Source organism: Symphodus melops, assembly GCF_947650265.1.
Source record: "Symphodus melops genome assembly, chromosome: 16".
Taxonomy (NCBI): Eukaryota; Metazoa; Chordata; class Actinopteri; order Labriformes; family Labridae; genus Symphodus; species Symphodus melops.
This window is the reverse complement of record NC_136706.1, coordinates 19,559,988-19,577,121: the sequence shown is the minus strand read 5'-3', so window position 1 is coordinate 19,577,121 and position 17,134 is coordinate 19,559,988. Positions and strand designations below refer to the sequence as shown.

Genomic DNA, 17,134 nt, shown 5'->3' with positions numbered 1-17,134 from the left:
CATCTTGCATGTAGCTGCAGGAGCTGAGGATTGACGTTTGATTAAGAGACTCTCCCACTGAACCCCAGCTGCCCCCAGTAGTGATGGCAAAAACAATGCTTCTACATTACCGCTTTAATAGTGAACATGAACTGTCTTAATGAGCTCAGAGCTCTCGTGGGAAAAAAAAACGTGATAGTTCTGTAAATACTACAAAACTTATCTTAGTTGGAAACACTCTGGAGTCAAGTTGATGTCTTGAATAAAAATATTGTCATTTAAAACTATTGATAAAGGTATGGTTGTAGCCTCGAACCAGCTGCTTCCTTTACCATAGATCTGTATAATCAGGAAGTTAAGGCAAACATGACGGATCACTCAACACTTGATCCATTATTTATATTTTGGAAAACGATACGCATGTAGCAGTATTTAAACATACATTGTGATCCTGCCGTATTTTATACATTTTTACTCCATTGTCAGTCTTCCCCTTTTGTTCCTAAACTCTTTAAAATGTCCTATTCCTGGTCTCATTCTCTGTTTCATCTTCTCCTTACCTGGGAGACAGTAGTTAACTGAAAGGGATGGCAATGAAAGAGTGAGCCACTTGCACTGTCATCTTTCTTTATTCATCTTCGGGTTCTTTTTCCCCGTTCGAATCCAAACATCTCCTGTTGCGTTCTCTGGCTCATTATCCTAAGCGCTGCAAACTCCACTGCTGTGATCAGAGAATGCCTTTTCTCTCAGCTGGTAGTTTGTTCTTTGTATTTTTGCCTTTTCTTTTCCATCTGCTCAAAGTCACATCTTTTGATCCAACTATTACTTTTTCTGCACTCTTTTTGTGAGGTTTCCGATATTGTTTCAAAGAGATATCCAATGACGTGTATTTGTCCTGCTAACACATAAGACCACACATTTTCTTTTGTTCCTACCTTCTTATATGATTTACAGGACACACACCATGACTCCCATGAAACCAGCATTGGTCCGATAACCTGCCATACCTTTTGATCGTGATTGTTTTAAAGTAGCCCTTATATAATGAAATTACACATTTATGTTTTAATCATGTTGATGGAGAGTGCATCCTGAAAGTGCTTCCTGTAATCAACTAAGCAATGCAGAAATGTTCTACATATTTCCCCCAAAGAATAAGCAAGCAAAAGAAAAGACGAAGCAGAAAACTATATCAACAGGATGTCTTGGAAAAGAGCCATAAGTGTTTTTGTGTAAATGCAGTGAAGCGTTCATTCATGTACACATTAATATCTACATTAAATGCTACATGTAGACACATCCTGTGGCTAAGAAAGGGGAAGGGTGAAGTCTATAACGTCATGAAGCCAGAATAGCATCCCGGCAAGGACTCTATTCTCTGGATTATATACCATCCTATAACCCAGAGTTAACCCAACAGATTGATGACTATGCTACTACTGCCCCGAGGGAGATCACTCAGACCGTCTTCTCTAATCGTGCAAAAGAACATGCAGAGTACCTCTCCCCATCCCATCCGTCATTATCGTCCAGTTTCCCCTTTTCTTCTTCTACCCTCTGCCCCACCCCCCCTCCAGGGAGGCCATATCCAAGGATCCTTTGGTCTCCTAACAGCTGACACAGTGGAACAAAACACTGCAGTCTGCCATTATATTCCTCAGCTGGAGGGAGTTGTGACAACGACAGTGCATTCAGACCCACAATAGCCCTCTGATGGAACAAGTTGTTGTTCCAGGTGCTTCTGAGAAGACGAAGCAAAAACCAGGAACACTGAATTGAATTCTTTTTTTAATGTTTGATCCATAAAGGTTCAATGTTTAAAGTACTGCTCAGAGTCCTGACAAAACTCTTTTAATGAGCATGATGCAAACTCTGTGTAAAGCCAAGAAGCGACGACTTTGTTCACATTGAAAGTTCCTTTCAATGAATCCATCTCACTGGTACATTGACAGATAGGGCTCTAAAAATACAGAGTCAAACCAATGTGCTGTAATATGTTGAAATGTTGAAATCTCAGGCAATCCACTGCTGAAGCAAATATATTCATTCAGAGTTAAAGTGATTGCTGCCATTTCTTCAGAGTTACAAAATCCTTTCACATTGTGTTAACCTCTTTATTTCTTAATTATTACGTGGCTGTGTTAAATACTTGATTGTCATTGGCCAATTACTCAATAATCTGCTATCCGTCGATAGAGCACCATGGTTAAGAAGAACAAGCCTTGACTAAGAAAAAGCAGACAGTTGCTCTTATCACAGACTACGATATCCAGTCACAGAAGGAAGTCTGGATAATTGGATTTGGCTCAAATATCTGTGGGAAATGGAGGAAGGAGAGGAAAATATCGCAAGAGCGAGGTTAAAAGACAGAGAAACAGCAGAATATGACGGAAACATGAAAGTCTTTAGTGACACCTTAAGTTAGAAAGCTCACAAGGTTAGACTCGTAAAAGACAAGACAATGGCACCGGACTCTGTGACACGGAAGAAAACTCAAAGAGGTCCTGCACTGAATAATGTGGATATGTTTACCTCGTCTCACATCACCATGAGTGGAAATGTCATCACAATCACACATGATGCATATATTCAACACAGTTATTGTAATCAAGTAGGATCAGACTTAATTTGCACAAAATACCAACCCAAGCGCTTGCAGATGATGAAGTCCAAGTCTTTGAACACAGTGACAATATCTGGGAAGGAGAGCATGTCACCACATTACGTGATGTTTTAATCATGAACAGAGCACAGGAAGAGGGAAAACAGCACCAATGGAAAGAGATTTCAGCTTATGCTAATGCTTATGATGTTGCCAGCGGTTGCAGAGCTGTGCATTTGACTTGAGCAAAGTATCCTCCCATCAGTGTCAACTTTAGCAGCTAAACCATGCAGTGGATGCTGCTGATATCCAATTCCAGAACATCAGAGGACAGATTATTGTGGAATGTGCCTCCATAGATCCATGCAGAGAAAAATAATGAGCATAATCCTGGATTTTCTTTCATGTTTCTTCCCTCCCATACATCCACTGAAAGGTACAATTTGCAACTTTCTGAATATGAATACTAATAAGTAATGACTTCCTAATGAGTGGAGTGAAACTCCCTTTTGATTTGTTGTTCTTGGATCTGTATTCACATGCCTTCAGATTGCTACATGTTTGAGCCTCTCAGTGTAATGGTGCACATGTGGCAAAACAATGTTTGAACCTTTTGTGGTCAAAGAGACATCCCGAAAAGTTACTTAATGCAGGGCGAGTATGAGAATGTACTTAATGCACAAAAGGTATTTTAAGATGATGTTAACCAATAAACAAGGCCACTTGTGCAAGCTCATTATATGTGGAGTATAATAAGGTAACTGTAAGCCTGCTGCTGAATATGTACTTTAGTCTCATAGTTTAGTATTAGTGATTCACTTTTCATTAAAACGAAAGCGCCTCAATCACCACAGAAACCAAATTATTTGTTACATTAAAAGTGCACACCATAAATTAAATATCCACAACCATTCATTAAAAAATCAGATTTGATCAATGATAAACAAATAAAGTCCAACTTTTTCTTTTGAAGACTAAAAATCCCTCAAAATTTTAGGGACAGTGCAAAGGTGCGATACCAATTAGCCATGATCTTTTGCCATGATCCGTCTCTCTCCAATAGAAACTCCTTTTGATGGAAATGCTGTGACATTGATCTACAAGACAGCCCAGAGTTGCATTGATTTACAGTAAAGATGCTGTTTTTTTGTTTTTTTTTGTGCTGAGCCAGTCAGCAGGGAGGTGACACTGTTGTTGTAGCAGCAGGATGTGTGGGTGGTTTCTCTGCGCTGATAATGTGGCAGTCTTCTTTTCATGCACCGTGATTTTATAACATTTCTTCCGTCTCTCCCGGCGAATAGCGGCTGCCATCAAATTAGAAGCAACCCTAATTAGCTCTGCTGTGTCACGTTAAGGCTTACCACTGTAAGAAATAGTGCCTATGCTGTTGTTTGTGTCTTGTATTGAGACCATAACTTCTAAAACCTTAGAAATGTTTTTTAATCGACTTCCTCAGATAAGCGTGTGTTATGTAAAAACATTGTTACTTACATTTGGCTGAGGTGGTTATTTGCTAAAGATTCACAGAACTCTAAACAATTTCATAAGCCCAGTTAAATCACTCAAGTTTGTCTTCGGATACGTGACCCTGGGTGCTCCTCTGGTTGCTCTCTGTCAAACATACATACATTTTATGTATATTTTCACAAGGCTTATGAGCTTCTTTCAAAAAACCCAAAGATACCTTACAAGCAGAGTTAAAAAGATAACAATATAAAACATAGAATTACAAAGCAGCCACATGCAGGGTTAAAAACAAACAACATAAAACATAAAAATGAGAAAGGAGGTATTTAACAGTTTTACAGTGAAATGGGTGGAAGTCAGAGTGAGTAGGCTTGTTTAAACAGATGGGTTTTAACACATGATTTGAAGATGGTCAGAGAGTCAATGTTTTGGATGTCAGGTTGGAGGAAGTTCCAGAGATGGGGGGCAGACCGGCTGAAGGCTCTGGACCCCATGGTGGTGAGGGGGGCAGGAGGGATGAGGAAGCTGATGGAGGGAGACGATCTGAGGGTCCGATTGGGTTTGTTTATGTGGAGGAGTTCAGGGAGCTACGGAGGGGCGAGGTTATGGAGGGCCTTGAAGGTTCGGAGGAGAGTTTCGTAGACAGTGTGGTGTGTGATTGGGAGCCAGTGGAGTTGTTAGAGAACAGGGAGGATGTGGTGAATGAAAGGTGTTCTGGTGATGATCCGGGCTGAGTTTATGTAGGGACAGTATAAAATGTCACACCTCGGGGAACATTAGAATACCTCATCTAATAAACATGTTTGTATCAAAAGCCATCAATCATCACGTTCATTCACAAAGTGGTGATTTTGTCTCTGTGCATCATTAGCTCTTCTTTTCGACATCTCATTAGTAAACAGGATTAATTATCTATACAAATGTCACAAACTGTTGAGAAGCTGTTGAGAAGGAAACATGGAGGGTCAGGGCTCTTTTTCTGACAGTAAACAAACAACTCCTCTGGCTAACTCCACTAAACTGAGCTTTTTTTGTAACACATTATTTTCATCAGCAGCTACATCACATGTCTACTCAGTTTAATGTTCTCACCACCTCCCCCTCTTTTTCCTTTTAGCTGTTTTCATCTTCACCCCTGATGAACAGTTTGTAAATGTGCATGTCACAAATAGACTACCCAGTTCCTCATTGACCCCATGCCAACTCCTCTAATGAATTCACGTCTCCCTCTTCGCCATCATATAAAATTATTGAAACTGACCTGGGGGACAGAGAATACCACGGGCCAATTTCTTATCTTTCATTTTCTGACAAAGTCCTTGAGTGAACTGTGACAAGGGCAAAACATAGTAGAGAGACAGCGTGACTGGGCGTAACCCTGAGAATGCTTTCCCATCAGTGCAAAAGGTTTTCTTTTTTAGTTTGGAAATAAGAGTGTTACAGGCATCTCTCACTTTTAATTTGATTTTACGTATTCAAATATAATAGAGATAGAGGATTTGATAACCTATTTCAGGCTACTTTTAAAGAATAAAATAGCATTTTTTATGATGATGATGATTTTCTTTGCTAAAGCATTACTGTTACATTTATTTGAAATAAATTAAATTATTACATTTGAAGAAGAAAAAAGTAAAGGTTTGATCTTCTTCATGGGTTAAAAATCCTGCATTGTGACATACATGAGTTGAGTTATGTAAGTGATTCTGTGTTGAATATGACTGGGATTATTACCACCTTTTCGCTCACTTGATTTGAGCAGTGTGAGCCACAGAGACAGGTGCACCCCGACCTCGTCAGCTTGACGCCCGGTGCTGTCAGGACTGTCATGGTTCTTGTCAAATCCTTGTCAAAATAAAGCATGCACAGACAGTTAGATACTGTGGGAACACTCAGTCATGAATCCTTTACGGCAGTAGATAAACTGTAGCAAGCTGGAGATTTGATATCAGTCTCTATTTCAGAGTGTGTACGTGTTTATGTCTCCGCTTGTCTGCAAGGAAGGTCCATGGATTTCTATTTCAAATACTAGAAAGTCACTTTTGAGTATAAGAGGTCTTTACTTGCTAACAGACTCATCACCATGGCTTTTCATTATATGCTAGTTATGGCTTACATGCTTCAATTTGCTCGTATGTCAAACACCCGAGCAACCTTATAAAATGATTAGTGTAAACCTGATGAGTTTAAAATGAAGAGATACATATCTGGATAGAGACTATCACTGTAATCCAAGCCTTTCATGAAATGTCTGTCAATGTCCTCACATGGATGTGTATCTCTTTCAAAGTTTCCTCAAAGCAGACTTGTAAATGATTCCCACAGTCTATCAGGAGACCAAGCTTTGTTTCTGTCCATCAATAAGTCCCATTGATAACTTGCAGGTTACCCAGGGTTTAATATATTTACATTGCTTTGAAGTTGTTCAAAGGAGCATCCTTGTTTATGACTGAGAGGAAGGCAATGATAAAACCATTCAAAGCATACTCATGCAGGATCCTGACTTTCACAAGTAAGATGAATAGGACTGTGATGGAGATGATGCAAGCCTAAGCATGCTTCAGTTCAGTTCGTTTGACCATGCTTAAGCGTGGTTCTTTGGCCATAGCACGCTTGAAGGAAGTATGCTGCGGCATTGTACAGTCCATGCAAGAGCACAAGCACAGGCATGTTAAGTGGACAACCTTCATTATGGAGAAATCCTGCAGTGTTGTATCGAACTAAAATGACTCAAAATAAGCCACAAAGACAGTAAAGTAGCTCCTTATGCTGTCTGTGTTGTTCTCCAATGTGCAGACACTGACTGGACTGTGCGTCCCTTTTATTTTATTCTGAAGTCCGCCTGTCTTGTAAACGGAGTGCTTCATGAGAACACATGACCATTCATGTGTTGAATTACGACTGAGAGGTAGCCGTGCTCAGACCCGGCGAGTCCTGGAGCAGTGAGAGTGCAGACCAGCGGGGGAAATAGGGAAGGGGGGAATCGTGCTTAAGCTCAGTATGGGACTACTTTGCTTGTGTGAGTTCGCCCTTAGACTGTAACAGATGTAGATATATAAGATAATTGTTGTTTCAGGTGCTGGAGCAAAAGAGTATGTATTAAATACCCCAGACAGTGTTTAATTGACTAAACAACAGTGGCCCACTCTTGGGATGATTAGAAAGAAAGAATGGTACAAATCTGATAGTGTCTGACTTCTGAACTCAACGTACCTGATTTAATATCTCTAAAATTAGCCTGCAAGAAATTAATTCAGTGTCAAAAACAAGAATAAAAGTAGTCTACAAGAGAGATGAGAACCTTAGAGAACTAAGAATGGAGCCTCTCTGTGAGGACCTTTTGCCCTATCTGCCACCAGAGCTGTTAAGCCCAGTCTCTGCTGCTTGTTGTGAATGTTTCAGGCCTGTGAGGAGCTGCTGAGTTGATTCAGAGAGGCTGTCTTCATCTCAGCAGACTTTCTTTCTGATCAGAGAAAAAGTGTTTGTTTGTGTGTGTGCATGTGCATCTGTGTGTGTGTGTGTGTGTGTGTGTGTGTGTGTGTGTGTTGTGGCAGCACTGTAAGCCTCGAGTGGGAGTTCCCTGTCAGAGCGCAACTGCATGATGCATGACTGCAAATTATGTGGAAGCTCTAGCTTTTTCCTCACTGATCATTCAGAGCAGTCAGCCAGCGATGACTCATAGAAATAACAGAGGTGGAATAACGATATCAAGTGAACTCATGAAAACGTCAGACTCAGAAGATTTAAGTCATTTTTGTCAAGTTTGTTTTCAAATAGCAACAAAATGTGGGAGGAAACTTTGGAGTGCCTCATACTTTTACCTCCAGCATTTTTTATTTCTTTCTTTACATGTTTTTAAAGGAATATCTCAAGACATGTTTGTTTGCATGTAACTCTTTGTCTTCACATTATTATTCGCACCTGTAGCTAGAGAGGCAAGAACATCGAAGCAGTTCTACTACCCATCATCTTGTTTGATGATTTTTCTTCTAGAAACAAAGACAAACAATTACAGGTTTGTGATGTAAGCAGCTCAGACACAAGCTGATGAGTTCTGCATTTTGCTCTGCCTCCATTTCTCCACCTTTTTCCCTTTGTAAAGTCTAAAGACACGTAAACATAGTTTGTAAATACTTCTTGAGACTAAAGACAAAGATCAGAGTGCTCATCTCTTACTGATTTAGCACTCACATGAAGATTTATTTTTCAAGAGAGTATAAGTGTAGCAGCTGAATTTCATATAAATCCTTCCTTGTTTTGGTGTTTCCTGACAGCCGGACTTTTACATTTTCTATGGATGGTATTCTGGACTAATTTCCCCAAACAACCCAAAGTTTCATTCCCAGATATTGTTTGCTACCTAGTAAATGCTTATCATCATTATTGTTGATTTGTATTTTTTTTTAACTGTTATGAAATGTGCTGCAAGGAAAGCTTCTCGCTTTACTAAACGTATAGTATGTAGCTCATTTTTTAACTTTGAATCCAACCTCTGAAACAATCGAACAGTGTTTAGATAAGGTGAACATAAAATGAAAGTAACTGTTCTAAAGTGCTGCTGACTACAGACATACACGTTTGGATTTTTGATGAATGTGTATCTTTGGGGTCATTAAGAGGACTTTGCTAATGGCATCAAAGAGCATCAGCAGTTTTGTAACAAACTAAAACAAGTTTACCCCTTGGCCTTCACTGCCATATGCTGAGTGTCTGCTTCCACATTATGCACGCAGCACGATTTCCTCTCATTGCATGGCTCCATACGCAGCATTTAAATTGCACATATAATATCATGATACTCACATTGAAAATTGTAGGTGCTTGGGGCATTGTCACTACAATCATTGTTAAGCTCTTTATGAACAAAAATCTGTATATTTATTAAATCATCTTCACATATGCCATAATATTAAAAAATGAGACATGAATGTTAGCATCAATAAATAATTTTGGTTCCATCCCTTAGTTCTGCATTTTTGACCTCAGTCAGTCCACTAAAAGATAACCTCTTCTGGATGTTTGAATGACTTAAGGGGAAACATCGTTCTTCCATGTTTTTATCATAAACGATCAAGACACGGCTTGCAGCGTTGAATTAAATTCAGTATATAAAAGAACATGCACACACACACACACACACCTTTACTATATAAATTGAATGTAGATGAAAACACAGATGTGTTTTCCTGATGATGCCAGAGGCTGTATAAAATATAGAATACTAGATTACACCCTCAATCCTGACGTGACATATGATAAATTGAATTGATGGATGTCCTTCCATTCTGCCGCTGGCGAAAATAAAGGTCTACTCTTCCCTTCTTTTGTCTTCTCTTCCTCTTATTATTTCTTTATCAGACTGTTCTACAATTTATTTACCATGAAAGGTTTTAAGGCCTTCGTAAGTGTTAGATTTTTCTGAACTGATTGTTAAAGATCAGCCATAAAATGTGTGCAGGATCTCAGGTGTCGTCCACTGTGTTGTCAGTGCTGCTGTGGTTTAAATGATAGGTTAGTGCTGGTCTTCCAAAAAGGCCTCCACTAGTACAATTGTTACAATATCACCTGATCCCTGTTTTATTTACCATATTGGGAAAAAAGTTAATTTATGACTGACTTAAATTGGTTTTGAAGTTCTTATCCTGTTTAGATATGATTGTTTCTAACTGTACAGTGGTTACAGTGGGAGAGTTTTCCCTTTCTAGGACTGCATGTTTTTGAAGGGAAGGTGAATACTGTAAGTGGAGAAAATAAACATTGTCCTTAAGAGCCTTACAAGTAGCATAACAACAGATTGTGTGTGCTTGATTGCACTGAGCTTGTTTAAACTCCACCAGCTCTCAGATTTCAACCGTGACGACCTCTTTGTGTTACAGAATCTCCATAAGTTTAACCGAACTTAGCTCCTCTTCTTGAGCAGTCAGCTGAAGCGTTAAGGCCGTGTCAACAGCAGAGAAAAGTCTTTCCTGCTCACCAGCTGACTGTGAGAATCAAAGCTGATGCAACACAGTGTATTTCCACTTCAATTTCTCCTCAACGCCAGGCAGCAGGAGTTCCCCAGAGAGACAAAAGAGATATCTGGTGTTGTGCAAAAGGACAACAGATGTGTGTGTTCTTGCATTCCAAGCATGGATACAATAATAGCTGATTACATGGAGCATTAGAATAAAAGTCACATTTTAAACCTGCATTTTAACCACTTAAAGGAAGCAGTCCAGTTGATTCCATACACTCCTCTTTTTTTTTACGTCTCCATCAATTTGAGAACATTTTTTGGTTCAGTACAAAATGATTTGGCTTTTCTCTGACAGATGGCAGATTCATTTCTTATTCTGTCCTCTTACTGTTACTGTAGGTGTTGGAAAAATATCGGGGCTTGCTGTTAGTGATAATGATTTAACAATGGGGATGAACCATTGGCCATTTATCCTCCATGCCTTGAGGGAACTGCTGTTTTCTGTCTAAGCATGTGACTTCCCCTTAAATTGTTGGATTTAAGAATTGAACACAATATTTGATGTGTACAATAATAGAAGTGCAATTAAGAGAATGACATATTTTTGAATCTTGCCAGGCTTGAAGTACTAAAATTATTTGCGGCAGTAAAAATATGCACAGATTTCATGTTTCGTTTCTATAAAGAAAATCAAACTATACTGAGAACAAAAGGGCGGGACTGAAAGAGAAACTTAAAGATTAAATGATAAGATTTTGGACAGGTTAAAAAAAGGATGCAAAGCATCACACTGGAGCTTCTGGCTGCCATTTATCCCTGTGTGTGGGCTGCTGCTTCCCTGACAGCCCATGAGAGAGGATGTGCCACTGTATATGTGTGTGTTCTTCTCACATTCTTAGATGCATAATACAGATTTCCTGCCTGCTGAATCAGCCACCCTAAACCTCCCATCACAATTACAGCCAGCATGTGGCAGGGCTCCGACACTGGCGTCTGCAAAATGTCACAGTGCTTCACACAGCCCATCAGTCGGCAGGTCTGTCCCCCGCTAACAGGCCGCTGTGTGGGAGCGCTCTCAGACATAGAGGAAGATGACTCCATGCACCTCCCAGTGTGAAACCAGCAGGAATAATAGTTTTGTTGCAGCACAGTCTGAACTACACAGTCAGATTTATGCAAAATAGATTTAAAAGGACACAACCAAATGTGTGGGGACTGCGGTCCAACAGGCGTTTGGGCGGCCTGGGTTTGGGTCCAGCCTTAAGCTCCTTTCAGTGTTTCAATACCTACTCTATCTCACCATTTACTGCTGTATCCACTGTCCTCTTACATAAAGGAAGAGGTAACACACTAAATACCTCTCTAATACACTCTCTCTTTAATACACTATAAGGCCATTGTGAGTTGGCACTTCGCCCAATTTTTTTGTAGCTTCAATGTAGAGAAATCTTTACTGTCGAGCACACAGGGACATTTTGAAAATGGTGCCTGAAACTTTCTGGCAAAAGTTTGTTAAACTTGTGTCAAACTGAATCTCTCTAATGCAGCAAATCCCTGTGGTTCAAAGCATTTCCAAAGAGATGGAGGATGAGATCAAAACAGATGATTAAAGATAGCTGTCAAAGATAAACGTGATACCTACATCCACAAGCCTTGTTTGACTGTCCACATGTATGCTGTGAGCCGGTTAGCAGTGAATGAGTCAGCATAGTTCAAACTCATTGGTGTGTGTGTGTGTGTGTGTGTGTGTGTGTGTGTGTGTGTGTGTGTGTGTGTGTGTGAGAGAGAGAGAGAGAGAGAGAGAGAGAGTGAGTATAGGGTATGTCATTCAGACAACTCTGAAATGTATCATCTGTTTGTCTGTCTTGGTTTATTCACAATGGATGTCTCTGAGAATTGGCTTATGTTTGATGACACATTGGATTTTTGTTGGGATCATTGCTGGTGGAGATGTGTAGTAAAGGAGACAGACTGTTTTAATGGCTTTTTGAAACATTGAAAGGTGTTTTTAAAATAAGGTTAGCTGGCAAAACAATTTTGTTCGTTTTTTTTCACTCAGGGAAGTTTTTAAAAACTGGTTTATTACTGGTTTAACTGGGTTTTATTATTATCTGCAGGGCTGTAGATTAGAAATTACTTACTATACCATTTCTATTCTATTGACTTTTCATTTGGAGATTTTTTAAAAACTTTCCTTAAACAACAAATAAAGTCAAGCATGCAGATACAGAAGTTTGAAAAGTTAAGGTTACAGATAGCCTGGTAAGGAGGTAGTTCCCCGTGTATAAAAGCTTAACCTCCTAGCGGGCGTCCTGGGTTCAAGTCCAACCTGCTTGCCATTCCTAACACTCTCTCTCCCAACTCCCTATATACTCTATCCAATGTCCTCTCGAAATAAAGACAAAAACTCAAAAATAAACGTTTAAAAAAAAAAGTGAACAATTGTCCAAAAAACATCCTTTGGAAAGCCAAACGACATTCTTACTTATGCTTTTTTCTTTTTTTTTTCTCCACAGACCAATGATGTTGCAGGAAACGCCTGGAACTGGCTTTACTTCATCCCTCTCATCATCATCGGCTCCTTCTTCATGCTAAACCTGGTGCTTGGTGTCCTCTCCGGGTAAGTCGTCTTATTACTGTATGTTAACACTCTAGTTTCCTGGTCGACTTTGAAACTGGGATCACTTTACTTAAATCAACTTAATTTAAAATGTCAAACTGTGATTTTGTACATCTTAGATTTTACAGTTTTTTGTTTTAGTTGCCTTTAAAATGTTCTCTTTGCTCTCTATTGCCAGAAACATTTTGGGGTTAATTATATAATATAATATTTATATATTATATTACAACAAGGTTAAATGGTTCAATTTCTTTATGAAATCTGCAAAAAAAAAAAAAAAAAAAAAGCTAGATATCAGTAAACGAAGTTATTTGAAGAACCTGAGGTGTCTTTGATTAAAAATGTGTGGCCTTTTTTTCTCTATCAGCCTCGTATTATCATACCACTGATTCACTTCTGCATTGGCTTCAGTGTGTGGCATTTTTTTCTCTCAGCCTTTTTTAAAGCCTACCCATGCACAATAAACAGAATTCACTATCCTCTTTATCAAGGGTCAGAGCTTCAAGATGTTTCCTGTCTGTTACTTTCAATGGATTACCACGTGTTATAATGACTGAGAGCGAACTAACTTGAATGAGAACGTGGACAGATTGTTCAGCTCCTCTGCGTCCTCAGCCTCGTGTGCTTCTCCTTTTTACTGCCCATCTCGGATCATGTAAATGCCTCTCGCTCTGGCTTTAATCATCCTGGTCCTCAGGGCTCATCATTGTGTCTGTGGTTTCAAAGAGCCTCTCCTGGGCTGCTGTGACTCACAGCATCATTGTCTCAGTGAAATCTGGATGAAAGCAAATATTTGTGCGGTCATTAGCCTGGAGGTCGCAGGAAACCCTCTGCTGCAGGGACTTCCCTGTCTTTCCCCTGTTGTGTCCATGTAATCAAAGAGAAGCAGTGTTTATTTTTAGTCCTTCGCTATTATTACTATTTCTGTTCATACAGATTATTATAATAGATACTGTCAATCATTTCATTTAACAACCTCATCATTTTTCATTACAAATTATCGGGCCAGGCTAACATTACAAGCAGACATCGTCAAGACGGCTGAGATTGTCTGTTTACTCCCCTTAGGCCGCCAAATCGATCAACCTTTTTTTTTTCAATGCCAGCGTCTTTTCTCAATAGTTTTCAATGAGAAGAGCGTTCACAGCAGAAAGCGGCTGTCTGGACAAAAAGTGAAGCTCCCAGCGTCTTTTTTTTTCTTTCTTAGAGCTCTGCTTTGTGCGGCTGCTCTGAGCGCTTGAGTTGAAAATCTTTCAACTTTTCAGAAAGGTGCTGTTGTCATGTCAACCAAACAATAATAAGGTTGAATGGTCAGTACACATCACCTCGGCAACCAGTAAAGATTAAAGAGAAGCTCATCTTGGCTGTTTCAGTTAATCCGGAAATGTAGGACATGTCAGACAAAAATGACCATTACTGTCGTCCACTCTTATTTGTGATCGTTAGAGAGCAGCGTCATTGTAACATTCATTGAGAGAGGTTTACTAAAGCCTGGTTCACACGGCAGGATAATTACGCCGATTTTGGCCCCGATTCTCCCCTTCCGATAATCTTAAGGACGCCCCGATCATCATAAGATAATCTTATAAGATCATCCTGCCGTGTGTGGTGTGTTCAGAACGCTCTCGTCTGGTCGGAAGAATGTCGGGACCGCTCCGATCTCAAATCGGGGATATTCAACATGTTGGATTGTTTTGGCCCGATCTCTCATCATGTGTGGTGTTTCCCCTCCGAGGAGAAAACGAGCACGAGCCTGTTGACTGTGACGCGTAGCCAATCAGAAAGCGTGTAGCGAGGAAACACCGGCAGCAAAACAACTACTCACCTCCATATCATCATGTAGCAAGTACAGCTCATGCCCCCGTAGTCGCTGCTCCTTTGACCGACGCCTCTTTTAAAACGTGTTTTTTCAGATAAAAACAGCACAAACGATCCCTATTACATCCTCTTTGTCCATTTGTTGACTCTGGAATCACGTTTGATCTCGAGAGGTTTTGCGAGATTACCAGTCTGATCGGGGGACGTTCGCGAGTGAAATCGGCTCGTGTGTGGTGTGTTGATGTTGCCGTGTGGCCGCACACCACACACTGTACGACCAACACTGTATTATTATTATTTATCACCATGTGTGTGGTCTCTAAAGTTTGGGAAATCTGCCGACAATTTTAAAATCCTGCCGTGTGAACAAGGCTTTAGTCAGTTAGCTTAGCTTATAGCATTCTGACTAAAAGCTGCTGGAGAAAGCTTGATTTGAGCTCTTTACAAAATTAAAGAAACATATATATATACTGTATATATATACTGTATACATTGTTTTTTTCTTTTTTGTTAAATTATTTTTTTTCTTTTCTTGTGTTAACTTTTCTTTTTGAAAACCTCTGTGAGGTCATTGCTCACAACCAAGATTATAATTACCATCTTATATCAGACTAAAAACAACAACATGTACCATTTTAAGTGATGAGTGTGAGAGTTGCAGTTACATTTCTTTTTTCTCATATCAAGATCAGCTTGCTGCTTTAATCCGTGTCCATTCTTTATGCTAGGTTAGGCTAATTGCCTGCGAGGTCTTATTAAGCATAGAGATATAGAGTGGAATAACACTCCTCATCTCACTAGTGCAGAGAAAGTGAATTTGTGTTTGGTACTTGTTTAAAGTGTTCTTATGTCATGTATTTAATTATTTGTGCAGCGGCTGTCATCACTTGGCTTTCTGTTTAATACCCATTGATACATACACATATCAAATGGAAAGTCCTGAAACTACTGTTCAGTCTGTATCCACAGTTTTTTCTCAGTATCAGCACATTTCGATTTTCATTTATTTGTGAAATATCTAACAGACCTCGAGCTTTGCCAACAGCATTTTGATGCCCTCAATATCTGCCCAGCTGTCAACTGAACTCCCCCGTTAATAATCCTTTAGAGAAACACTTCCACTTTTTTCTTGCTTTGGTTAGCGCTTGACAGAAGGAAAAGAGGAGAATTTTGTGCAAGTCTAATATGTCCAACATCATAAAACATTACATGTATAAGGTCTTTCTCTGTATGAAAACATTGTCTGTTTTGTTTCAACAGAGAATTTGCCAAAGAGAGGGAGCGTGTGGAGAAGAGGCAGGAGTTCCTGAAGCTTCGGAGGCAGCAGCAGATCGAGAGAGAGCTCACAGGGTACTTGGAGTGGATCTGCAAAGCAGGTCAGACTCATCTCTGAAACAGCATGAGAGCCGGCACGTATGTGTTTGTTGTGTTAAAAAAAACATGATAAATTGATAGAAAGTCCCTCTGTCCCCACTCTCTCTCTCGCTCTCTCCCTCTGCAGAGGAGGTGTTGCTGGAGGAAGAAGATGAGATTGCTGAGGAGAAGTCCCCGCTGGATGGTGCTTGGTACAAGAGGAAACAAAACCTGCCAGGTGAAAACTGGGCTGAGAATCTGTTGCCTGCTTTACCATGCTCCTGGACCACAGGGGGTTGATGGTAAAGCAGGCACAGAGAGGTACCGCTCATCATTAACATTCAGTTGTTGATCCTATATAGCTTAAATGTTCTGTGCCTTTCTCATCTGTCATGAAGGTGATCGATTGTCTGGGACAGAAGTGAAGGTTCAACTTAACTTATCCAGCCCTTGGATAATATTTTTGAGTTTTCGAAAGCAAGCTAATAATTCATCTGAGGGTTTTATGAAAACATTACATCTTTATGAAGAAACAAGGAGAAGTACAGGGTAATACTGAGCTCACACCAACAAGATTTCAATAAGATTATAAAATAAATTGGTGTAAGCTGGGGTTCATAAAGTTAAATCTAACTTGTCCAAAGTCTGCAATACTCTTTTTTGACACTGAAATGAAATCAAACATGTTTTATATAATCAGATTTAAGTCTCGGCATATAGCTGTTGGATTGCTTGTTGGTGTCAGGTGAGCTCAATCCCTAGCTGCAATCGGGAGCGCCCCAATCTGCAGAGCAACAGTTTAATAATGTGAACGTCAATTGAGTCTTTTTCTGAAAAAAACAAAAACAAACAAATGGGGAGCAGCCAACTGGACACACACGTATCATGCAGCTCGTTGTGTTTTTTCTTTCTTCTGATGGACACTGTTAAAGCACCAGAACTGTCAACTCCAGTGAAACCTTTAAATGATTTTATTTGATATTGAGGAAGGAAGTGCCTATTAGTGGCCTTTTAGCTCCAAATGCCAACCACGCTTATGTTTGACCACAAACAACTGCACACACAAGGGCTGCTTTAAACAAAAGCAGCTTCTGTTCTGTCCTGAAGATGTCTGTATGACAAGAATCTCGGTGCTGTCCTTTAGTGAGCCTGTCATATATAATATATATAGTAGTCGCCCTTGAGTACCAGCATGAAACCAAATCTGCTATTCTGAAGCCTCTCTCCTCCAGCTGCACACCTCCAACCCCTTTACATTCGCCTTCACATGGCAACATCGTCCTTTGCTCTTGCTGCCATTGCCTGGAGTCTATATTGAGTGAACTCATAGATTGCACAT

At 39.9% G+C, this 17,134-nt stretch overlaps 1 protein-coding gene across 1 annotated transcript in view; it reads left to right on the top strand.

Annotated features, from left to right (window-relative positions):
* Positions 1–17,134, top strand: part of cacna1bb (calcium channel, voltage-dependent, N type, alpha 1B subunit, b) — a 154,526-nt gene that overhangs the window by 70,874 nt on the left and 66,518 nt on the right. The window contains exons 10-12 of the mRNA XM_079364380.1: positions 12,521–12,624; positions 15,703–15,818; positions 15,944–16,033. Of these exons, the coding sequence (XP_079220506.1) occupies positions 12,521–12,624; positions 15,703–15,818; positions 15,944–16,033 (310 nt within the window). The remainder of the gene's footprint in view (positions 1–12,520; positions 12,625–15,702; positions 15,819–15,943; positions 16,034–17,134) is intronic.